Source organism: Dendrobates tinctorius, unplaced genomic scaffold, assembly GCF_039654945.1.
Source record: "Dendrobates tinctorius isolate UK_male_01 unplaced genomic scaffold, ASM3965494v1 ptg000022l, whole genome shotgun sequence".
NCBI lineage: Eukaryota > Metazoa > Chordata > Amphibia > Anura > Dendrobatidae > Dendrobates > Dendrobates tinctorius.
The window spans coordinates 60,904,333-60,930,822 of record NW_027361690.1 but is presented as its reverse complement, the minus strand read 5'-3'; the positions used below and the strand labels follow the sequence as shown (position 1 = coordinate 60,930,822).

The 26,490-nt window shown below is 40.6% G+C and overlaps 1 protein-coding gene across 1 annotated transcript in view; it reads left to right on the top strand.

The window, feature by feature from the left end:
• AGBL1 (AGBL carboxypeptidase 1) overlaps window positions 1-26,490 on the top strand; it is a 1,225,565-nt gene that overhangs the window by 202,177 nt on the left and 996,898 nt on the right. Inside the window, exons 15-17 of the mRNA XM_073569145.1 lie at window positions 5,279-5,366; window positions 9,475-9,610; window positions 15,167-15,320. Of these exons, the coding sequence (XP_073425246.1) occupies window positions 5,279-5,366; window positions 9,475-9,610; window positions 15,167-15,320 (378 nt within the window). The remainder of the gene's footprint in view (window positions 1-5,278; window positions 5,367-9,474; window positions 9,611-15,166; window positions 15,321-26,490) is intronic.

Below are 26,490 nucleotides of genomic sequence, written 5' to 3'. Positions count from 1 at the left end.
GCGTCAATGCCGCTCGTGTAGTCTTACATTCACATAAACGCCGATCAATTTGAATGGCCAATGACATAGAGTCGTCAAGACCAGAGGGAACAGGAAATCCCACCATAACATCTTTTATGGTTTCTGCCAAACCCTTCCGAAAGAGAGCTGCTAGGGCATCATCATTCCATTTAGTAAGGACCGCCCACTTTCGAAATTTTTGACAATATAACTCTGCAGAATCCTGACCCTGGTTCAATGCCAAAAAAGTTTTCTCAGCTTGATCAAGAGCATTAGGTTCATCATACAACAACCCCAAGGCTTGAAAAAACGCGTCCACATTAGCCAGAATAGGATCTCTGGGTGTCAAAGAAAAGGCCCAATCCTGGGGATCGCCGCGTAGCAGGGAGATGAAAATTTTAACCTGCTGCACAGAGCTCCCCAATGAGTTAGGTTTCAAAGCAAAAAATAATTGACAATTATTCTTAAAATTAAAACATTTAGACCGATCCCCAGAAAACACATCAGGAGTAGGGATTTTTGGTTCAACAGCAGATGATTGAGCGAGATAGGAAGAAATTCCCCGCACTTCAGCAGTGAGCTGCTCAACACGGTCTGACAATTGCTTATTCTCCATTTACACAAAAAAATATCCTCCTACAGCCCCAGATAAAAAAAAGAGGAAAAAATACATAAAAAAAAAAATTTGGACACTTTTGTTTTTTAATTCATTCCTGCTTTAGAGTACCCTAGAGTCTACAGTTAGGCTGGTGATTCTGTTATGAATGGGTCACCGAGGAGGATAGCAGGCCCAGGCAAAGCCACAGAAAACCAGAGAGGTTGGTAACTAAGTGAATGTAGGCCCCTAATCCTGTCCACACAGCTAGCAGTAGCCGTGGAGCATAACTTCGATGATCCTAGACGCCTCGGCACAGCCGGAGAGCTATCTAAGCCTAAAGCAAGAAAGGGGAAATCTAAACTGCCCCAGAGCAGACCCCAAAGGAATAGATAGCCCCCAAACATATATTCTCAGTGAGATGACAAGATGAAAACACAAACGCAGGCAGAAAAATAGACTGAGCAAATGATGGGGCCCACACTGACTAGACAGCACAGGAAAGGAAAGACACTGTCTGCAATCATGCAAAAAACCCTGCAAAAAGTCCAACACGTTTCATGCACAAAAAACACTGATGTCGCATGACTTCGCCCCCACTATATCAGCACTCTGGTATATTCTGAAAGCAAAGCAAAAAGAGACCAATATAACAGGAGACAAAACAAACTGGCACAAGCAGTAACACATGGGCGCTGATTCAGCACAGCCCCAGCCGGAGCTGGCTGACCCACACAAAGCTGAGGTAGACAAAACCAGATCAAATGCAAACAGAATAGCAAATGAACCACTTAGCTGAACCATGCAGGGAAAGAGCAGGAGACATCAGACCTCAGAAGGAACAGGAAGAAAATCACCAGCAGGGATAGACAGAGTCAACTGTCTTAAATCCAAATCTGAAACCCCAGATCTCCAATTGTCTTCCTCATTATCATGTGGCAAGCCTCTGTCAATCAGATCAGCTCCACTACCTCCAGTAACCACCAGAGGGAGCCCAGAAAGAGAACTCGCAACCCCTCTGTCAATCTGACCAGCTCCACTACCTTCAGTAAAGCCAGAGAGTGAATTCACAACAGGTCACTATGTATTGATAATATGGTGTCTGGTCATGGTGTGGTGGCATTTGTCCCTTGTATGTGATTTTATTGGTCACTTTAAAAATTGAATAAAAAAATAAAAATATACCTAAATTGTATTGCATATTTTAACAAATGTTAAATAGGTTAGAATAGAGTAGGGTCCGGCAAGAGGAGTCTAACTTGTCGTGGTGGCAAATTAAAAAATCTTTTAGCCAAGACAAAAGCTACTGGTTATGTTTGTGACCTGGTGATGGGAACTGTTAATGCGTGATTGGTGAGAAATGTAGTTGTTCCAAAAGAGAGCAGTGGGACTGTGGATAGTTCAAGGGGTGGTGTCAGGGCTGGGGTGGAGCCTGGGTGGAGTCTCAAGAGTACCCTGAAAATTTTGCCAATATGGGGCCCCAAAATTCTTTGTGGCAGCCCTCGATGTCATAGAACTAATGGAAAAGAGAAACATTAACTGGATAGAAGGACAAAATGAGAAATTGTAAGTACACAGTGCTATATATAAGATGATTGCTAAATATTAAGAGGATTAAAACTTTAATTTGAGGATGGGTGCTTCTCTGATAGCAAATGTGTGTGCTGTATATCATATTGCATTTGTCATATTGATTGAAATTTCATATACATATCGCTTCTCACATATGTTTAATACCCTTAAATTTCAATATATCATATTATAACTGAGTTTACTTGCACTACTGTTAAATCTCAGCGCTTAATTTGTTTCATTTAGTATCTTACTGACCTTTGTTTCCAATCTACTGTGTGTAAGAAACCTGTAGGTTAGCCATCTGCTTTTGTGTTAAGAATTTAGGTTTTCTTTATTTTTCATAAATGTCTAGACGAAGTTCCAATTGTACTGCAAACTTAACTATATCTGAGACTATAACTAGGTAATGATATGCATCTATATAACATGTTTTTCTTCATTATGATAGGAGGGCGACACTTGAACATGGCCAAGTGATTGGAATTACACCATGCTGTACCATGATTACATCCTATATATAAAAGAGGCTACCTGTTTTACCTGTTTAGGGTCTGACCTCACCATACCAACACTAACAAATAGGCAAATTTTTGACCAAGTATGGCTAGTGTGAATATGTTAATTTTTAATGAAACAAATTAAGTCCATAGTTTTTTTGGTGGTGTAATTCATGCAACAAATTCTATGGGTGGTATCTTATTTAGAAAATTTATAAGTGTTTACGTGTTTTTCAAGTTAAATAAAACTCCATACTCATAACATAGCATTATGGAAAAGCCATGAATTAAAAAATGGACTAAAATTACAAAACAATGGCAAAAAAAAACAATTTTCCAATTAGCACTGTAGGCCGAAATTATTTTTGCATGAGTGGATGTATGTATTAAAAGCATCAGTTTTTCCTTTTTTGTAAGCTTTAAGCTACACAGAAGAAACTGCTTGTGTAGTACTGGCCACACAGATTTTTTCAGAGCACATTTACATCTGCAACAAATTTCGCATGAGTATTGTGGATTCTGCTGCAGAATGTTATAGATTTCCATGTAAAGAAGCTCCACAGCATGTTGTTTTGTTAAAATGTCTTACAATTGCCTAGTATTGTAATCTATTGTAGATTTTAATTGCAAAAATCCACAGGTAAAACCTTCAAAAGTCTTGGGAGAACCCACCCAAGGAGTTATTTTACAAAGGAAAGTCAATTAATATAATGAAGGAAAAGGCTGATTTGAAAATGATTCCAGTTTATTCAGGAATATACTTTCTTATCTGCTCATTCTTTATTGCTCCCAAATAAGAAGAAACACTTTCAAATAACAACGAGCAAACTAATTAAAAGCAACAACAGAGCGAGATGAGAGCATACGGAAGAAATACATATGAGACAATATTTCTTGATGAAACTCAAAAGGAAAACAACAAGTCACCGTCCTGCCTATTTGTAATGCAAAAAACAATGTTCCTCCTCTCATTAATTAGACAAATCATCAAAGTACATTCCGTGTTTACAAAAAATTTGTTGAATTACGATCAGGTCTAATTATTTATAATTAGGAGTGACTTGTGAATATGAGGGAAAAAGTAACGTTCCCGAGAGAATTAATGTCTAAGCTAATAAGCAAAGAGAACAATATAAAGGAAAGTTCATGGAAAAAGGAACTATGGAGAGATATTGCGTTTCATACCGTACATGTGTTGGCAACAATCTATGCAATTACTACTTTACATGGATAAAAATAGCAATTCTACGAGCTGTGGGTGTCCAAACCCTGTGATCCCTTCATCAGTGACCTGAAGGGTCCAGGGTCAGAGGGCATTGTACTATAGCTGTGCCTAGTACTGCAATGTCGTCTATTCAAGCGAAGAAGCTGAATGGCAAAACCATCCACAGGCACATTTATATGTATATCAACACCTAGATGAGGACCAAATAGGGCTATGGGGTTGCCATTTTTACTGATCTTGATGGTATGTGATGTCAAACCCTCACAGAATGTGAATTGATAACCTATACCTCAACTAGGTATTCTGTAAACATCAATTGAAAATTCCCCCAAACACCCCTCAGTATCCATAGCACAAGATGGTGTTGGTATAAAAATGAATTGGTCATCAGGTTTTTCCTATTTAATCTGAGAGCAGCATAATGTAGAGGCCCAGACTCTGATTCCATGGATGGGTCACGTACATTGTCCAAGAATTAGGTTATGTTTACACACTGTGTTTTTGCCACATTTTGGTGTGTTTTTTTTATGCAAATTAAAAGCTGCTTTTTACAGTACCAGCAAAAGCTATGACATGTCAGAAATCTCATGCACATGCCCGGTCTTTTCCCTGATTGAATTGGAAAATTGCTATCAGTTCTTGTAGCGTTTTTGGTGAAAAAAATACAGGTACAGCAGGGTACGAAACCAATTTATTTTTGTGATTTTCCCCAAGTATAAACCAAAATGTCTGGGTATCAATGCATGAGCATTGTTTTATTATAATGTAATTTGCACTTAATTATTTACTTTCTAATAGAGTATCTTTGACGAGCTGGAATACTATGTTCGAGTCGCCGCAACTGCATGTCTTGCCGCTGTTCCACAGCCACAAGACATGCAGCCGCGGGGACTCAAGCATAGTATTCAAGCTCGCCAAAGATACTCTATTTGCACACAAGCATACATTTATAACACCTTATCCAAACATGTTCACTCATCACTAGACAAAAGGCCCCGTCTCACATAGCGAGATCGCTAGCGAGATTGCTAATGCATCACCGATTTTGTGACGCAACAGCGATCTCGCCTGGGCCATTTTTTAGTCATCGGCGTCCTGCTGGCCAGCATGCATCGCTGTGTTTGATTGCTGGATTGTTGCTGCATTGCCGGTGAGATCTGCCTGTTTGGCAACTTACTAGCGATCATTTAGCGACGCACCAGCGATCACTACCAGGTCGTATCGTTGTCGGGATCTCTGGTGCGTCGCTAAGTAAGTAAGACAGGACACTAACTCTACTTTTTCTTTACAAAAGGCCCCTCCTATGAGCCAACTTCAATGCTCTCATATTTTTTCTCTCCTGTAAGACTATGAAGCATGATGATAATTTTGCATTTATTCACACAGGTATGCAACCTGTTATGTATTCAGTGAAGGAAGCTCTTCAGGGAAAGACATATTGGATGAGAACTGGCTCCAACATCTCCTACTATAAGTAAGTCTCAACCAATCTCACTCTCCTATTCACATATACAGTATCACATATAAAGCAGCAGAAACAGAACTACTCTTTATAAAAGATGTGAAACTGCTGCTTTCCTATGGGAGCATTATACTGAACATGTCTTGGTTGACACCTTTGCAGCACAGTTTGTCATTTGTACACAGCTCAGCTTTCCATCTGTTTCTGCTTGTAGCCATGAATAGAATAAATCCAGATATACTGGAATGTTAAATATGGTATGCCAATACTTGAAGTTTCCCTTTAAATGTTGAGTACATGCTAGAAAAGAAACATGTTTTACTTTTGTGCTTTTTAATGTCTTTTAATCCTTGTTGAAGTGTTCTAATGATCAACACATTATAAATGAAGGTTTCTTGAAGCACACCATATTATGTAGTGAGGTTTGCTGTAGCTATTATCATCTATATTGTATTTCTTTTAATTTGTGGTCATTTATTGGTCTAACAGTTGCATTTGCTGGATGAGTTCTTGAAGAGTTATTCTCCATTGTCTCTTGAGCAGTTCGATGCTCTGCAGTCTGCTTACTTCCTGGTTTCTAGCAAGGAGTTCACTCCTCGAGTGACAGTTCTATTGAGTAGTAGAGCTGTAGTATTAGTAAAACTGTAAAGCTCAGCACAGGTCCTGCAGTAAGCACAGGTCCTGCAGTTCTTGAGTGCACTCTGATATTTACAGAGGTAACATTGAAATTTTTACAAGCACATGGCTCTGTGAGAGTTGCATTTAGGAAGCCTACACTGGAAGCAGGCAATGATGGGGGTTGGTGATTTTGCAAGATTTGTATCAGCAGCTAGTCATGAGCTTAGGGGAAGAAAGAGGGATGTGGGCAGATAACTGCTGTACAAAAATCAATGGGCTGGAGAGAACTGACTGGTATTTTAGGATTTAACCCATCTCCAAGAATGTAACAACTGGGCACACTTAGGAAAATTCTGGGCTGGCAGTGGTGGCTAAGCTCCACGAATATTAGCTGTAGACTATATAAGATTAATTGCTCTCATTGCAGGAGAAATGCAGCAAATAGAAAAAGCAAGTCAGTTGCAAACTTGCTTAAATTTATGTTGTATAACTAAAGCAATTTAATATATTGAGAATACCCTTCTAAGGCTAGTTTCACACTTGCTTTTTTTTGCAGCGCGTTTTTCCCGCAAAAAAACGCATTGAAAAAACGCATACATAAGCATACAACTGCTGCATTTTTTTCAAGCATTTTTATGAGCATGCATGAAAAAAACGCAGCGTTTTTATGCGTTTGTATGCGTTTTTAGTGCGTTTTTACCGCGTTTGCGTTTTTTTCCAACATTTTTAGGTGGCCCCTCACACTACCCAAACCATGACTTTACTAACCCTAACCCTGACCCTAACCCTAACTCTAACCCTGACCCTAACCCTTAACCAAATCATACTTAACCCTAACCCAAACCCTAAACCCTAACTAACCCTAACCCTAACCCTGACCCTAACCCTAACCCTAACCCTGACCCTAACCCTAACCCTAACCCTAACCCTGACCCTAACCCTAACCCTAACCCTGACCCTAACCCTTAACAAAACCATACTTAACCCTAACCCTGACCCTAACCCTAACCCTAACCCTGACCCTAACCCTAACCCTAACCCTAATCCTAACCCTGACCCTAACCCTAACCCTAACCCTAACCCTGACCCTTAACAAAACCATACTTAACCCTAATCCTGACCCTAACCCTGACCCTAATCCTTAACAAAACCATACTTAACCCTAACCCTGACCCTAACCCTAACCCTGACCCTAACCCTAACCCTAACCCTAACCCTGACCCTAACCCTTAACAAAACCATACTTAACCCTAATCCTGACCCTAACCCTGACCCTAACCCTTAACCAAACCATACTTAACCCTAACCCTGACCCAAACCCCAACCCTAACCCTGATCCTGACCCTAACCCTAACCCTAAACCCCCTTAACTAACCCTAACTCTAACCCAAACCCCTAAATTCCATGGTTAAAAAAAAAAACGCATATGCAAAAAAACGCATACATGAGCATGCCAGTGCGCACATATGCGCATCCATAGGCTATAATGGCCATTTTTAGCGCAAAACGTGCGCATATGTGCGCATGCGCTTTTTTGCAGGGCCAAAAAATGCAACATGCTGCGTCTGGAAAATACCAACGCACACCCCAAAAAAATGCAGCGCATGAAAATCGCATACATGCGCTTACCAGCGCGCAGGTATGCGCACCCATGTTAAATATAGGGGAAAAAACGCATGCGCAGGTATGCGTTTTTTTCCAGCGCTAAAAAACGCAAATGTGAAACCAGCCTAAGATTGCGCTAAAGAATACTGTAGGGTAAGATTACAGCCTTCACAGTCCACCAAAGTTCATTTTGTGTTCAGGTATAACAGAGATGATACAATTTGACTGAAAACTTCTACTCTTAAAACTAGGAAGGTTAGACCGAAGCATAATTGGTGCTGTGTGAGGAAATTGGTTTGAAATGCACTAGTGGGTACAATATAGTTTAATGGTTATTTGAAAAGTGAAAATAATGGCTGGTCTCATATTCAAAGAAAAGTGTGCCTCCTGACAGATGAATACTCCTTATCAAGAGTTAGCATTCACCACCTTTTAAGATCTGTGATTTCAATAAAAGTTCCGTGACGTTGTCAAACTATTCAAATGTGACTTAGTAGTGACCAACGATTTTATCAAAAAGTGTGCTGTTGTTTTCATCTGTTATAAAACATGCAAGCAATTTTTAACTCTACTACTTATGTTAGCTGGAAAAAAAATGCTTTGGTGTGACAGGTATTAGTTTAAATCAGTGTTCTCATCAATTTGCCCTACATTCAAGGTTGTTAGGATGTGGACACTTGATTAACACTTTTCCACAAAAGACATTGTATTCACATGCTAAGATGGGGTCCTCACGTGTGGAGTCAGTTCAGAATTGCACGCCACTCAATCACTTCTATAAAATGAGCATTTACTTAATAAATGCAATTATAAAATCTCATTATAAAAAGTCTATGGGACAATTAATTAAGATTGACATCTTACACACCACTCTTAATGGCGAGACCATTGGTATAAAGTACACTTAACTCATTAAGATGCATATGGCACTTAAAGAATAAGGCACAACTTACAACTTGAGAGCAACCGAATCCATACTTTGTGCTACTTTTGAAACTTCAGCCTAAATACAAATGTGAACAACATTCCATAAGGTTTTAGAGTTTCAGGCCAGTTTGGCTTTTAGTTATGACTAAAAGCTAAATTAGCCTGAAAAACATAAACCTTTCTGGCCCATTTTGCCTGAGGAAATCAAGCACACCTTGATAAAGGGTGTTGATATCCATAGGCCTCACTCTCCCTAATTATACAAATACACATCACCTGATCTGCTTCAAACCAATAATCAAGTTTTCAACAGATTAGAGATGAAAAATCTGCATGTAAATTTTGATATGGTCAAAATAGTAACTTGCATAATAATTGTGCACAACGCGCAATATGGTACCCCAGCAGTCTGTCCATACTGTAATTATTTCCCTTTTATACAGAGACATATGAAAGGTGTTTCCAGATGTGCCATGCTCTTATATATAGTACATTGTATTTTTGAATTAACGTTTCTTTGAGAGATTATAGCACCATAATAATGTGCAATTAGAAGGAATAATAATATGGTAGTACACAGAGTCTGTGCAGCACACAAAAGATCAGAGGAAATATATCACAGCATTTAAGTACCTGAAGTGTTCAAATAACTGATTCATTCATAGAATGGTGTTTTTGAAAATATCAATTCCACTATATAGAAAACTTTATGCTTACCTGAATAAATGGCCAACCCAGGGCACTCAACTTACTGGATTGACACTAGAAATCCTAAATCTAAATTACATGTTAAAAGACAAAAGGGTGAACAGCTCAAATGGGATACGTAAGCAAATATCAAGTTTGGGTTAAGCAAATCCTGTGTAATCAGGTGATCCAGATTCAGATGTATGAACTAAAATGTGCCAAATCATCATTCTATTATGACTGTAAAATACTGAAACATCTTTCTTTTTATGTTCTTTACTAGAAACTTGTTTTGTTATCGAGCATCTGATGGAAAGAGGAGAAAATATTATACCTTGACTTTCACTGTGAAATTCCCACATTATGATGATGTCTGTTACTTGGCGTATCATTATCCTTACACATACTCTGCTCTCTTGGTAAGAGTAACTCTTCTTAAATCATGGAAATCGTTATCTTGATATCTTACCAGTGTTCTTAGCACACTCAGATATTCAAGTTTCTGAATAGACTGGATAGTGTTGTAATATTGATGTGTGTGGGGATAGTTGCAAAACTCTTCCCTGCTGACACTTAGTGGATATTATGTGAAGAGCAATGCCAATACTATCTTTTCTGTTGCTTGAGACAAAAATTTAAATGGTGGATCAATGGGACAGGCAGCGCTGCAGAGAAAGGCACAATCATGCTGAAGAAAGCGCTTTCCCCGTCACGGTTGTGTTTTTCTCTGCAGTCTCATTTCTAATGTAGGCTTCACTGCTTTACAGTATACAGCATTTATTATTCACCACTGATCCACCTTATGTTCTGAGGAAGGCCAATTAGTCCAAAATGTCAACACTTTTTTATGTGTATCCTTCAGATTTTTATATTTGTGCAATAAATATATTATTTCAGCATTGAAAAGGAGTGCCAAGTTGTATTTTCTTCTTGTATATGGTCTGGAATCCTACTTGCCACACCATAAGCGTGCCACATAAGAGTGCCACATAAGCCTATTACAGTAGGAATAGTTGTTCCTTTCATCATAGGCCTTGTTGACCTCTCTCCAATTGTAACGTTTATGGTTGCGACCAAAAAGTTCAATTTTGGTCTCATCACTCCAAAGTACCTTGTTCCAGAAGTTTTGAGGCTTGTCTCTGTGCTGTTTTGCGTATTGTAGGTGAGATACTTTGTGGCATTTGCCACAAAGTTCTTCTGGCAACTTGACCATGCAGCCCATTTTTCACCAAGTACCTCCTTATCGTGCATCTTGAAACTGCCACACTGCTTGTTTTCAGAGAGTCCTGTATTTCAGCTGATTTTATTTGTTGGTTTTTCTTTGCATCCCGAACAATTTTCCTGGCAGTTGTGGACAAAATTTTTGTTGGTCTACCTTGACCGTGGTTTTGCTTTTTCAGAGCCCCTGATTTTCCATTTGTTAATCACAGTTTGAACACTGCAGACTGGCATTTTCAATTCTTTTTATATCCCTTTCCTGTTTTATACAGTTCAACTACCTTTTCCTACAAAACCTACAAAAGACAAAATGAAAAAAACCCTACTATAATTAAATAAGTAAAAAGCAAAAGTGCATTTAAATCATACAGAGTTCTTAGTAATACTGTATTTGATCAAACATAGCATAAAAGCCATCCCACTATCGACAAGGTGACTCTGTGGTCGGGGCGGTCCTACGCTGTCTAGTATTAATAACCTTATCATGTGTCAAAGTTGACGTCTGTGTGAATAAGGACAGACAAGGACCGGGTCCCAACCACCGGACACCAGTCAGGGGAAGCCTTTAAATACAATTTAGATCTTATATTGTTTAGATTTATCACAATTGGAAAACTCTTGGGTCGCCGCAGAATGAGCGCATGTTCTGCAGCACATAGAACCTCACTTGAAAAAGCCAGAATAATTGATCCATGTATTTTGAGCTTTATCTGGAGAAAACAGACTAGGAGAAATAATGTTACCAATAGTAATTACCTTTTTAGCTACTATATGGCAACCAGATGACAAAATAGATGATAAAATTTCATCTTCATATAAAATGGGAAGGTGTTGTTGAATAATCGATTTAATCGAATTAAATTGTGGACTATATTGTATAGATAGCACCATTTTATTATGAGAATAGTCACCTGATTTACTGCACTTGGGAGTAAAAAAATCGCAACTGTTTTTCCTCCGAACAATGTTAGTGGCTCTGTTCAAAGACCATTCAGGATAACCCCTCCTTCTTAATTTATTGCAACATAATTCCATCTGTTTCCTAGTTTCTAAAGGATTGTTACAATTTCTTGAGACTCTGGTTAGTTCCCCAACAGGGATAGATCTGACTGTGATGTGGATGACTACTACGAGCATGTAAAATGCTGTTTCCAGACATGGGTTTGGAGTAAGTAGAAGTGGAAATGCACATACCAGCATAACCCCGCAATGTTAAATCTAAAAAAGAAATTGAGAGATTATCAAATTCATAAGTAAACCGCAGATTAAATTCATTGGTGTTCAAATAATTAACAAATTCGGGTATGGCAGATACACCGCCCCTCCATACCAGGAGTGTATCATCGATATATGTGCCATACCAGAATATTGAAGACACAAAGGGGTTGGATGGGGAATAAAGAAAAAATTCCTCCCAAAAGGACATTACCAAATTTGCCACAGAAGGAGAATGTTTGCCGCCCATGGATACTCCTCTGCATTGAAGATAAATATTCTGATCAAACTGAAAATAATTATGATGCAATAAAAAATGCAACACCTGTAAAACAAATTGTGAAAAATCAGAGGTATATTCACTATATTTATGCAAATGATGATCTGCAGCCATAATGGAAACCTTTTCAGGTATAGAAGTATATAATGAAACTACATCACAGCTGATCCAGCAAAAATTATCTTCCCATATTACATCTGAAAGTTGTTCAAGGACATCGTTGGTGTCTCTAAGAAAACCAGGTGTGCGCGTGCAAAGGGGTTGTAATATATGATGGCCCACACAACATAACTGCTCCCACAGCCCTTTATACACTGTATGATGGACCATACATTCCTTTACACAGTATTATGGCTCATAGATCCATATAAACAGTATTATTGCCCATAGCCTCCAATAAACAGTATGATGCCCCACAGCCCCCCTATAACTGTTATGATTCCCCATAATCTACTATTTTCAATATGATGCCACCATAGGTCCCATATATACAAACAAAAAAGTTCCAGCAACAAACATCCAAATCAGATTGTTGAATAGACGTTAAAACTTCATCTTTATTGCAATGCCTTTAAAAACATACTCTTAAAATTGTAAATCCAGGGTATTACTTGTTTCGAACAAAAATGTTCTTAGTCATAAGATGATGCCTAATGGTGAGCTGCATACCTTTTTTTCCCATATATACAGTATAATGCTCATAGCCACCTATCAACAAGATCATGACCCCAGATATCCCCTATATACAATGTCACCCAAAGCACCTATATACTGTATGATGCTACCAAAGCTTCCCTATATAGAATATGATTGCTTTAGCCTTCTATGTACTGTATGATGCCACCACAACCATCTTCTCCACTCCTTGGTCACATGATTTAAATAAAAAAAAGAAAAATTATTATACTCACCTAATGCAGGCTTCCTGTCCATTGCAGCCTCCATATTATCTTGCAGCTTGTCTCGCAATAGGCGCTGGTGGTGCGATACAGTGCGATACATCACTCCTCTTAAAGTCCCTTGCATTGTGCCATCCTTCAACAGGCCACAGGCCGGAAGTAGCCTGCAGCCTGCTGGAGTAACTGGCAGAGCAGAGCGTAATAGCCCTATGCGCCGCCACAGGTTTCAAAAGTATTGACATCCAGAGGACGCCAATACTATTACAAATTTTGCAGGCTGTTGGACCAGCTCTGCTCCTCTAGGGGTGGCAAAGAGCTCTCGCCTGATGCAGTATACTCATGTTGTGGAACCTGAATACCCACCTCTTCAAGAAAGCTTACAGCCTGCAATGACCTTGCTGCCTCTTCACCACTACCGGAGCTGCCGCCTCACCAACACGGGAGATGCTGCAACCCCCCAACCTGCTGTCTCCTTCCCCACCATCCTGTAGAATGTAAGCCCGCAAGGGCAGGGTCATCTCTCACCTCTGTATCAGTCTGTGATTGTTAGTTTGCTTACGGTACGTGATATCTGTAATTTGTATGTAACCCCTTCTCATGTACATCACCATGGAATCAATGGTGCTATATAAATAAATAATAATAATAATGATGCCTCTTGGCAGAAGTGGGCCTATTGAAGGGGCTACAGTTATAACATTATTGCAGCCTCTTCAAAAAGCTGATTTGTAAGGATTATCAGACCCTCAATAAGCCAGAGACTTCAGCGCATATTAAGGAACATTCAATTCCCTGCAAATGATTTCACTGCGAATTGAGTTTCCCAGGAAATTCAACGCAAAGTTCAAATCAATTTGTCAGAATTTTTCACCGTGTCTATAACACCAATTTCATCTGCCTACATTTTAGGTGTAGCTCAGAATAGTATATTTGTCATTCCTGTAAATGTGTTCACAATACATTTATTCTACCTTGAGGTTATAATGATTTTATGCTCCAGATGGTACTACATTTAAAGTTTCCTGAAGATGTATTCTAAGGTTTAAATTTGTCAAAAGCAAATGATAGAAGAAATTTCAGTGTTTAGAAGTTGTAAAACATTTAGAATATCTAATGGCACCCAAACATGAAACACACCAAATATATTCACCTAATATCCTGTGTCCTCTGTTTGCAATTGCATTCACATGTTGTCATCATTATTAATTAAAAATGCATACTGATAGTGAATTTAAAAATAAATCTTTCATATAGAGTTAGGTGAATATATTCAAGTGAAATGAATTATACTCAAATATTACAAAAATCTGTATTCTCCGAAGGACTGCCATTTTGCTGCTCTGTAGAGAACTAGCAAAAGGTTAGAAAATAATAAAAAAGTAAAGCTTCATCATTCAGAACCCCAGCCAATCTTTGCTGCTTATCTCCCATAGTATGTTCCTTAGCACCTCTTCTTAACATCACTGCATGTGGAAAATCCCAGCATCTTCATGCTAGGCAGGGAGTTTCAGCTACCAGTAGGCCCAGAATGCTTCTGGACATGCAGGGCCTAGTCACGGTCTGAAGTCATGGTTTAGTTTAAGAGTTATAAGGTTGCGGCACATGCATTGTCACCATGTACGCTGGGGTATGATATTAATAAGGTGAGAAAAACAATGGACATTGGCTCCTTCCCAGCATAATAATACAAGTATACAGCTGTCTGCTTTCCTTTGGCTGGTTATTAAAAATAGGGAGGTCTTTTTTAATTTATTTATTTTACACTGTCATTCACTCAAGCAGTCACCATCCATGATCTGGTGGCACCAACCAATTAAAGCCATGCCAATACTTGGCATGGATATGATGTCTCCAGGAAGTGCCCACAGCTTACAATCTTGATGATTGACTGTGCTGCAGCTTTATTAAGCATCTGAACAGTAGCAAAGACTTCCAGGAGAGACCTGTGTTTGGAGTTCAGTACCAGACACTAAATGACTGGTATGAACTCTGATTTTTACAGTTCTGGTTCGCTCATCCATGGGTATTAGCTTCAGGCTCTTACAATACCAGCATTAAAGAGCTAAGGTATGTCTTCCATAAAGGTGCATAAGCCCTCTACTTAGCCTTAAAATGCCATCAGTTTCATAAAGACACACTGTTTCAAGGAGAGAATATAATCACACAGTCTAGCAGGGTTAGTATAGCTGTGTGCAAGAGCTACAGTAGGTTCTAAAGGTGCATAGAGTGCATGACAATGTTTATGAGCTGCTACTGAGAACGAGGTTAGAGATAACCTGGAAAAAAAAATGTTTTACTATTGCATGATGACTTGAGTGGATGTTTCCATGATGTCTTTGCACTGACATGATTGTCCTTCTTAGTCCCACTTACAGATTTTGGAGCACAGATGCAAACAACAAAGAGTTTATTTCAAGCAACAGACGTTGTGCCACACATTGGGAGGGAATCCATGTCCCATTGTCACTATAACGGCCATGCCCAAATCAAGCTCTCAGAGACACAGGGAGGAGTTATGTAAGTAGCAGCTAATTATATAATGCTTTGTTATACCTAGTTTCTGCTTCTCTTTTCATTGACTAAAACATTTTGGTCTATTGGATCCTTGTCAAACAGTAAGTGCCTGATTCATAAGTGCATTTACACCTGTTTTTTTTTTTTCAGACTTTTTGTTTTGTGCCTTAATTGTTTGCACCACATTCATCATTACGTTTGCGCCTTTTTTGAAGTCCATTTTATTTGTGTTCGCCTGTTTTTTAATCAGGCACTGTATGCATAATTTAGGGTTTTTACCCGATTCAGAATTTGCAATTAATCAAAAAGTCGCAAAATTTGTCGAAAATGTACTCCAGAGTGATTTTATGAACACCAGAAGTTTTTGAGCAATTTTTGTGGCATTTTCCAAAACATTCGACTTTTTTCTCTAAAAAGGTGCAAAAATAGTTAAAGGCAGAACAAATATTTTGACTTTACACAAGATTCATGAACTGTGCATGCCATTTTGATTAATTTGATGCTAAAAAAGTCAAACAAAATAAAAAAAAAAGTGACGCAAATGACGAATTGGACTCTAAACCTGTGAAGCAGTGCTTCAGTCCTTGTTACAGTTGAACCACAATTGAGTACAAGGTACGGATACTGTACTACAAAGGAACTACATATAGCATAACATAAAGCAATAAAAAACAGGAATGTGACCCACTGTGTAATACAGTGAATTAGTGAATACAGAAATAAATTCAATTAAGAGCAATTTATATAGAAGGTGAGTATTACTTTTATTAATCTCTTTCTAAAATGTTTAAATTATACAAGATACTGACTTGCAACAACATCAAGACTTTCTGAACTGAAATTGGCATAATTTGGTTTACCTTTTTCTTTACCGCATTGAATACCGTGTTCATAAACCAATCGATACTAACAGTAATACCAATATTGCGTAGTTCCCTCTCATGCTACCAGCTCAGACCCATGGCATGGGCTCCACAAGATGTTTTTGGGAACCTGGCATCAATGTATAAGCATCAGGTCCTTTATAGTTTTGCCAAGTTGGACCTTAATGGATTGGACTTTTTTTCCCAGCACAACCCATAGAGGTCTGATCCGATGAGGTCTATGGCATCTTTAGATCAAGTTAAACCCTTCAACACTTTGTCATGTTCCTCAAACCATTTTCAATTTGGCATAGTGAATTATATTGTTAAAAGAGGTTAATACCTTTTGAAAATACCATTGACATAAAGAGTTTACACAGGGTACAGCAATAGTTAGGTCCTGGATACATTACATGAGAAGGCAATATCCACATAAATGACAGGTTTCCCAGGAGAACATTGCTCAAAGCCTCACACCACCTCTGTGCATTTGCTTGTAGTACTACACCCCTCACTGTGCAATGGAAAAAATATCTGTCCATATACATATGGAACTTTAAAAAAAAAAAAAAAGTGCCAGTGGTTCCCAAACTCCAGTCCTCATGGACCCCAACAGGTCATGTTTTCAGGATTTCCTTAGTATTTCACAGGTGATGGAAGTATCATCAAGGAATTCTCTCACATGGACTATCCTGAAAACATGGAAATCCTGAAAACATGACCTGTTGGGGTCCTTGAGGACTGGAGTTTGGGAACAACTGAGTTAGACTGATACAGCAGATACATAGAGTCAGGATCGTAGATTCAGACTCGGTCATGATAAATACATTGCATAAGAATTTACAAACCAAAATAAGGAGTAAATCACATACAGAGAAATGTATAATGGACTGTGGACACATTTGGACCTTCTCTTTGTGTAACAAAAATGCCCAAAACACACAAGTGTGAATGATGCCTGTGCGTGGAGTCTAGATCCTGGAAGACACATAGGTTTGCACAGTAGTTGCACACACAAAACTGTAAGATATTATTAAATCAGATTGTAAACTTGCTTACATGCACTGGCGAAATAAGAAGAAAGGTTGCAAAAGTGTCGACATCCTTTACTGTGCATACTTTCCATATTGTAATTTATTACGCCAGCTATTAGAGCAGTAAAAAACATTAACCGTAATGTTGAGAAGCTGGGATTATTTACCTCTAAAAGGCTTTAAATAGCTATTAACTGTAAATATGGCTCTAAATCTTTTCCAGTGGAAAAAAAACAATAAAAGTTGTTAGCACTAGTTACTAAATCACAAATGTGCTTGATAAATGCCGCCCCAGCTTTCTCATACTGGCCTGAAGTTTTTATTAGTTTTCTGCATGTACGTGTTACGGCTTCCTTGCATTCATTTTGTGAACCCTTGGGTGCATTTGGTTGTGTTTATATACCCCATACATGTGCCACAGATTTGTAAAGCTTCGTTCAGAGTCATGCAAACACAGTGTGGGCTGCGGATCTTCAGACCAAACAGTTAAGACTGACTAGTCAGTAGAAATATGCTTCTGGCAAAGACAAACACAGCGAGGTGAGGTTTGCTGCAGTTTATGGAGCTCCTATGATTGAGTGATGCCTACTCTGACAAGTCTTTTTGAGTAATGTCCATGCTGTAGAATGAAGACTTGGCTCTTTATTCATTATTATGGTAGAATAATAATCGTTATTTATTTTCTCTTTTTATTTTACTGTACAATTAAATCTCAATTTTTGTTACAGTGCTATCTCTTCAGTTTTGTAAAGTTTAGCTATGTAATCAGATTGTCTAGTCCTTTTATTTGTAATATGACATATAGACTCTAATTTTTCAGCTGCTATATCAGGTTAGACGAAAGTTCACATGGGGAGGAGAATTTTTATTTTTATTACTGTCCTCCATGCAGACAGCATAAAAATAGACAGAAATTATGCCAAATCTATAAGGGCTGCTTCACACATTCATGATCATTGGTCCAATCTCGGATCACAATGCACAAACTGGTCACGAGTCTAGTGACCCCAAGCGTGATAGCCTCATAGAACTATGTTCAGTCTGTGCTGTCAGGCTGCTGTAGTGCGGTTATGCACATCCTCCATCAGTAGTGTTGGTAAGGGGCAAAGGATGCACTCACAGCATAGCACCGAGGTGCAGCAGCCACTCGGTAATGCAAGAATAGCCAGACAAGCCAGGTCAGTAACAGACAGGGAATGCGGTACCGCAGGAAGCAGCAATACATATGGTCAGAAGCAAGCCAGAGAAGTCAGAGCCGGTCAGGAACAGGAGTGCCAGAGACAGAGAACAGTAAGACAGGTCAGAGAACAAGCCAGGTCAAATACCAAACGGTCATAGCATGGGGAGTAAACACTAAGACTAACAGAGTAACAGGAGGGGACAGGCATGGGAGCACAGTGAAAAGGCAGAGGACAAATCAGGGTGTAATGGGGTCAGCTGCTCAAGCCAGAGGCAGGAACTATAACTGACACTCCTTGCCATCTGTGGCGGACAGAAATAGCCAAACAGATCCCAAAGAGAGGTAGGGAAAATTAACCCCTGCATGACCAGGTCGGAAAGAGGATAACAAAAAGTAAACCCCATCCTGGATCATGACATGTGCATTGCGATATGCGATGGGATTGGTGATCATGGACGTCTGAAGGAGCCCTAATAGTGGCACACGCATTCTGATAGATTTGGAGTATGATACTTGCCATATACGCAACTTGTCAATTTTTCTCTTTTTAGGGCTCATTCAAGCAAAATATAATGGGTCTGTGTGCTGTCTTTATACAAGATGGAAAAGTTAACCAAGAAGAGGCAAATTCACTCAATAATATATATAAAATCAATATATGTAAAATTAATAGTAAAATTACTGGTGTACCACCCTTTGGAGAATTAGATGGCAGACCATCCGGATACTAAGTTAAAAAGATTTTATTGGAATTATAACACAAAAAAATAATAATATTACATGTGCATAATGACAGGCTCAAAACCGCAACGAAAATAATTAAATACATAGGACATCAAAATAATTTATTTATGTGCAATTCAAATAAATATAAGGCAACCCAAGCAAATATAATGTAGGCTGAATTAATAACACCAGGTAAAAACAATGTCCCCAATATACCTCATAAATGTGAAAATATAAAAATTATTAACGCTATGTGTATGTAATTCACAATAATAAAGTGCAATAGCAGTATGGCCTAATAACTCTGTTATATATGCAATTTCAAAAAGGTCATAAAGTGCAAAAAAAATGCAATAAACCACACACTGTATTACTAATAAAAAATGGGAAGACAATGTGAGTGTAAGATCACACAAAAAATAATAAATAAAAAAGTGCTCAATTAATTAAAATCTAAACAATTTTGTGCATGTGAGCATAAAAGATATGCTGAACTAGCCAAAAAACTGGCGTATAGAACAACAAGTGTATGCCGATAACAGCGCCAAAGTCAGTGACTAAGTGGCCACAATGAAAGAATATGGGCCATGGAACAAAATTAACAATACCTGGTAGCCAAAGTGAGTGTGGTGTGCCTGTAAAAACACGCCCCCGAGGGCTCACATGCACAAAATTGTTTAGATTTTAATTAATTGAGCACTTTTTTATTAATAATTTTTTGTGTGATCTTACATTTTCTACCTTTCTTTTACACCAACATTTTGTAGCAGTGCAAACCAACAATAAATTTGACAGATTATAAAACTGCCCTCAGCCATGTCCCTTTTTATACACTTTTTGGGTAAATGTCAAATGTGCAATAAATTTGTTGCACCAGATGTAAGCTGGGTTTAGTAATATTAAGTCATTTTTGCCTGACATACGAGTATTTCCACATTAGAGTTGTTCATGTGGCTTTGATTTCTGTCAGTGACTTTTTTTATGATTAAAAAATATAGTAATATGTACGATTGAATTGATTTGATTCAAATTAAATTGAAGTTGAGTTTTATGAAATTCAAAATTTCTAGTGAATTCAAACAAATCACAATCCATTTTGCGCAAAAAACGCCTATCGCCTTTTTACTCATTGCAGAAGATTCCCCAAGTTTGTCTGTAACAAGTTGCAGCTATCACATAACATAGTTTAGTGCAGCCAATTGGTAGGGACAACCAGCCTTTATAAAAGCTTATGTAGGGAATTCAGTAGCATTTGATCGTGATTGAACAAGTACTCTAGGCAGTAATTTCTGAATATCTGCAGCAGTGAAGAAAATGAGTAATAGTCTGCTAATAAGGCCGGGATCACGCTTGCAACTGCAATGAGAGAAACTCGTGCGAGTCTCTCGCTGTCATGTCGGACGCTATTCACACCACAGCATCCGGCAGGCAGCGGTAGTTCCATCTCCGTCCACTATAGCCTCAGTGGCGTCGGCTTGATTTTACTCAGGTTATTGGGGGTTAATCTAGCTGGAAATCAGGTGGGGTGTTTGGTCATGCCCACGGTCTTTAAATAGTTGTGCTGGCCTATGGGCGTCACCGATTATAACTTGTGTTTTATGCCAAGTGGTTCCGGTCTGGAGAGGAGATGTTGGAGAGAGAAATTCGTAGCTAGTGGCGTATGATCCGTTGTTACCTTTTCGCCTTCCTATATTTGTGTTTTGTTTTGACCTGTTAACATGAGTTTGTAGCTGAGGTTAAACTCCACATTGGGGTCCTACATTTTGAGTGGGTTACATGTAGGGTACTCAATAATCTCCCAGCACAAATGGTCCTGGGTTTCCCATGGTTGTCCAAGCACAACCCGGTGATTGACTGGAGAACCCAGGACATAGACCAGTGGAGCGGTTTCTGCCAGGAAAATTGCTTGGCCACATGTGTGTCCGTCGTGAAGTCCAGCCTTCCGGAGGCATTGCTGGATTTTGCGGACGTATTCTCTGAGAAGGGTGGCTCAGAACTACCTCCACATCGAACCTATGACTGTGATTAGGTTAAAACCCGGGGCCAAATTGCCAAAGGCTAGGATGTTTAGTATTTCTGGTCCGGAGAGACAAGCTCTTAAAGACTACATCGCGGAGAGTCTAAGTAAAGGGCACATCCGGCCTTCATCCTCACCTGTAGCAGCGGGGTTTTTCTTCATTAAGAAGAAAGATGGGGGGTTACGCCCGTGTCTGGATTTCCGGGAGTTTAACCAGATTACGGTCCGTGATCCCTACCCGATGCCTCTGATCCCTGATTTGTTCAACCAGGTGGCTGGTGCGAAGTGGTTTTCCAAACTTGACCTCAGGGGGGCGTACAACCTCATAAGGGTCCGTCAGGGGGATGAGTGGAAGACGGCGTTTAATACCCCTGAGGGTCATTTTGAAAGCCTAGTTATGCCATTTGGGTTGACAACCGCGCCTGCTGTTTTCCAACATTTCATAAATCTTGTATTCGCTCATGTGCTGGGGAAATTTGTGATTGTGTATCTGGATGATATCCTCATTTATTCGAGCGACCGGGACACTCATTTAGAGCATGTCAGGCAGGTGTTACAGTTGCTCCGTGAGAATAAGCTCTATGCTAAGCTTGAAAAATGCGTATTTTTTGTGCAGGAGTTGCCTTTTTGGGATATATTGTGTCCGCAGCAGGGTTTAAAATGGACGCCGCGAAGGTGCAAGTGGTGCTGCGATGGGAACGGCCTGATAATCTAAAAGCGCTCTAGCGGTTCCTTGGGTTTGCCAACTATTATAGGAAGTTTATTAAGACGTTTTCTACTATAGCCAAACCGCTCACGGACATGACGAGAAAAGGTACCAATCTCGCTATCTGGTCTGAGGTGGCGGTGCGTGCATTTGAGCTTCTGAAAAACAGTTTTGCTTCAGCCCCCATTCTGGTGCAACCGGACGTATCTAAACATTTTACTGTGGAGGTCGATGCGTCTGAGGTGGGAGTGGGGGCAGTACTGTCACAGGTCTCGTCCTTGAGCAATATGCGTCCATGTGCCTACTTCTCCAAGAAGCTGTCGCCTGCCAAACGGAATTACGATATCGGCAACAGGGAGTTGTTGGCCATCAAATTGGCTTTTGAGGAATGGCGACACTTCTTGAAGGGGGCGGTCCACCAGGTCACAGTCATCACCGACCATAAAAACCTGCTCTATCTGGAGTCGGCCAAGCGTCTGTCTCCCAGGCAGGCTCGCTGGGCATTGTTTTTTACTCGATTTAACTTTCTGGTGACTTACCGTCCTGGGGCTAAAAACACCAAGGCGGATGACTTGTCCAGGTGTTTTCCGGGGGGAGAACCTCGGGAAGATCCGGTACCCATCCTCCAGGAAGGTGTAGTGGTTTCGGCTCTCACGACTGAGGTAGAGGCGGAGATTGCCGAGGCCCAGGAGGAGGTACCGCCAGGACTTCCCGCTAACACGTCATTCGTACCCCTTCATCTTCGTCTTAAGGTGTTGGGGGAACACCACGACTCTGTCCTGGCTGGTCATCCAGGGGTTAGGGGCACCTTGGAGCTGGTATCGCACCGCTTCTGGTGGCCAAAGATCCGGCAGGACGTTGTCTCATATGTGGCAGCTTGCATCACGTGTGCCAGGGCCAAGTCGCCCAGATCCCGTCCTGCTGGCACTCTACAGCCTCTGGGGGTACCTAGTAGGCCATGGACAGAAATATCCATGGACTTTATCACGGACTTGCCTGCCTCGGCGGGGAACACGGTCATCCTGGTGGTGGTTGATCGATTTTCGAAGATGGCGCATTTTGTGTCATTGCCTTCCTTGCCCAACACAAAGACGTTGGCTCCGGGTTTTGCGCAGGAGGTGGTCAGACTACACGGAGTTCCATCGCACATAGTGTCTGATAGGGGTACCCAGTTTGTGGCGAAATTTTGGAAAGCTTTTTGCTCACGATTGGGGATCAAGTTGTCTCATTCGTCGGCGTTTCATCCGCAGTCAAATGGTCAAACTGAGCGCATGAACCAAAATCTGGAGCAGTATTTGCGACGTTTTGTGTCTGACAACAAAAAGGAGTGGTCGACATTCCTTCCCTTTGCTGAGTTCGTGTTAAATAATCACCGCCAAGAATCATCGGGAGAGTCTCCGCTCTTTTGTGTTTACGGGCACCATCCTCAATTTTGTACCTTGCGTCAGGGTGGCTCTGGGGGCGTCCCGGAGGAGGACCAGCTAGGAGTTCAACTATCATCGGTCTGGAGGAGTGTGAAACAGCGATTGCTGAGCATGAGTGCAAGGTACAAACGAGTGGCTGACGCTAGACGCGTGCCAGGTCCGGACCTGTGTGTGGGTGATTGGGTGTGGTTAGCTACTAAAAACATAAAACTCAAAATTCCATCATTGAAATTGGGGCCAAGGCTTATTGGCCCTTTTAAGATTGCTGCCATCATTAACCCGGTTGCTTATCGGTTGGAACTTCCTGCGGTATACAAGATACACAACGTGTTTCACAGGGCTTTATTGAAAAAGGTGGTAGGCTCTGTGGACACAACGCCGATGCCACCTCCAGTCATGGTGGATGGCGATTTAGAGTTTGAAGTCTCCAAGGTGGTGGACTCTCGAGTACTGCGCCGTACTCTTCAGTATTTGGTACACTGGCGGGGGTATGGTCCGGAGGAGAGGTCTTGGGTACCAGCCACGGACATACATGCGGATTGGCTGGTCAGTTCGTTTCACCGCCGTCATCTGGACAAGCCGGGTCCTATGAGTCTTGAGGGCCCTGGGGTCCCTCGTAGAAGACGGGGTACTGTCATGTCGGACGCTATTCACACCACAGCGTCCGGCAGGCAGCGGTAGTTCCATCTCCGTCCACTATAGCCTCAGTGGTGCTGGCTTGATTTTACTCAGGTTATTGGGGGTTAATCTAGCTGGAAATCAGGTGGGATTTTTGGTCACGCCCGCGGTCTTTAAATAGTCGTGCTGGCCTATGGGCGTCGCCGATTATAGCTTGTGTTTTATGCCAAGTGGTTCCGGTCTGAAGAGGAGGTGTTGGAGAGAGAAATTCGTAGCTGGTGGCGTATGATCCATTGTTACCTTTTCGCCTTCCTATATTTATGTTTTGTTTTGCCCTGTTCACATTACGGTATTGTCCTGTGTGTATGCGGCGCGGTGCGGTTTAAGTTCTCCCTGTCTGTCATTACTGTGTGGGCTTTGGTGGTTTGACAACTCACTGGGTGGAGGGTGGAGGGTTCAGCTTAGGGCTGAGCAGGAGATAAGGAAAGGTTGGAGGCTCAGGCATTTGCACCATTAGCAAAAACCCTGTGTTGAGGGCCAGACAGGGTTTTCCCTAGTCGGAGGGACTCCGCAGGGGCCCTGGGTATTTCAGTCTTCTTTGACCTAAGCCCTGCGTAACACTCGCCTCAATACCCGGCACTGCCACCCGCACTTGGGACCGGAGTGTGCTGCTGCATGTATTTCTATGCAGCTGAGCACTCCGGTCCCGAGTGCTAACAGCAGTGCCGGGTATTGATGCGAGTATCTCGCATTGCAGTTGTAAGTGTGACCCCGGCCTAATGCAGAGATTCAATTAATAGATGGAGAGAGAAATGGCAGGGGAGTCAGCAACAGTGTCAAATTCAGTGTGTTTGATCAGTGATATAGTATAGCCAACATCGGTCCTGCAGTTTATGAATTACAAGGGGCTCTATAGGAGGGGCCTATAAAATATCTACTTTAGTTTATATTATGGCCCATTAATACTGCGACACTATGGGCTCTGTCACATATCAGTTTTCTGGTATATGTGCTATTTTTAACTTGCGGTGAGATCATTGACCTCTTACTATGAATATGCCTTTTCACGTCCTTTTTTTTGCTGACCAAGTCCACTAGAAAAAAAAAAAAAACAAAACAAAAAAACAGAAAAATGTTCTACTTTGATCCGTGCTGTAGATGAAACTCGTTAATGCAAATCAATGGCCTTGTGACCAGAAAAAACAAACCAGATAGCACATAAATGTTATTTGGGTACTGTCCATGTTTTACTCTTTAATGCATAGAAGCCAAGATGGAAAAAGGATTACACTGCGTTCCAAATTATTATGCAAATTGGATTTAAGTGTCATAAAGATGTAATTTTTTGTTTTTCAAATAAACTCATAGATGCTATTGTGTATCAGGGCTCTTTGGATCACTGAAATCAATCTCAAGCGCCTGTGATAATTAGTTTACCAGGTGAGCCCAATTAAAGGAAAACTACTTAAGAATGATGTTCCACATTATTAAGCAGGGCACAGGTTTCAAGGAATTTAGGAAAGAAAACGGATTTCTCTGCTGCTGAAAAGCATCAAAAAGTGCAATGCCTTGGTCATGAGATGAAAACATTAGATATTTCCCAAAAACTTAAACGTGATCATCGTACTTTTAAGAGATTTGTGGTTGATTCTGAGCACAGACATGTTTGTGCTGATAAAGGCAGAATGAGGAAGGTTTCTGCCAGGCAAGTTCATCGGATTAAGAGAGCAGCTGCTAAAAAGCCATTACAAACCAGCAAACAGATATTTAAAGCTGCTGGTGCCTCTGGAGTCCCTCGAACCTCAAGGTGTAGGATCCTTCAAAGGCATGCTGTGGTGCATAAACCTACTATTCGGCCACTCCTAAACAGTGTTCACAAGCAGAAATGGTTGCAGTGGGCCCAGACATACATGAAAACTAATTTTCAAGCAGTCTTGTTTACTGATGAGTGTCGAGCAACCCTGGATGGTCCAGATGGATGGAGTAGTGGATGGTTGGTGGATGGCCACTATGCCCCAACAAGGCTGTGACGTCAGCAAGGAGGTGGAGGAGTCATGTTTTGGGCCGGAATCATGGGGAAACAGCTGGTAGGGCTCTTTAAGGTTCCTGAAGGTGTGAAAATGACCTCTGCAAAGTATATAGAGTTTCTGACTGACAGCTGTCTTCCATGGTATAAAAAGCAGAAATGTGCCTTCAGGAGCAAAATCCTCTTCATGCATGACACTGCACCATGTCATGCTGCAAAGAATACCTCTGAGTCATTGACTGCTATGGGCATAAAAGGAGATAAACTCATGGTGTGGCCACCATCTTTCCCTGACCTCAACCCTATAGAGAGCCTTTGGAGTATCATCAAGCGAAAGATCTATGAGGGTGGGAGGCAGTTCACATCAAAACAGCAGCTCTAGGAGGCTATTCTGACTTCATGCAAAAAAATACAAGCAGAAACTCTCCAAAAAATTCACAAGTTCAATGGATGCAAGAATTGTGAAGGTGATATCAAAGAAGGGTTCCTATGTTAACATGTAACTTGGCCTGTTAAGCTATTTAACTCCAAAATATCCTTTTTGTTCAGTGAATGTGACCTCCTAATGCTGCAAATTCC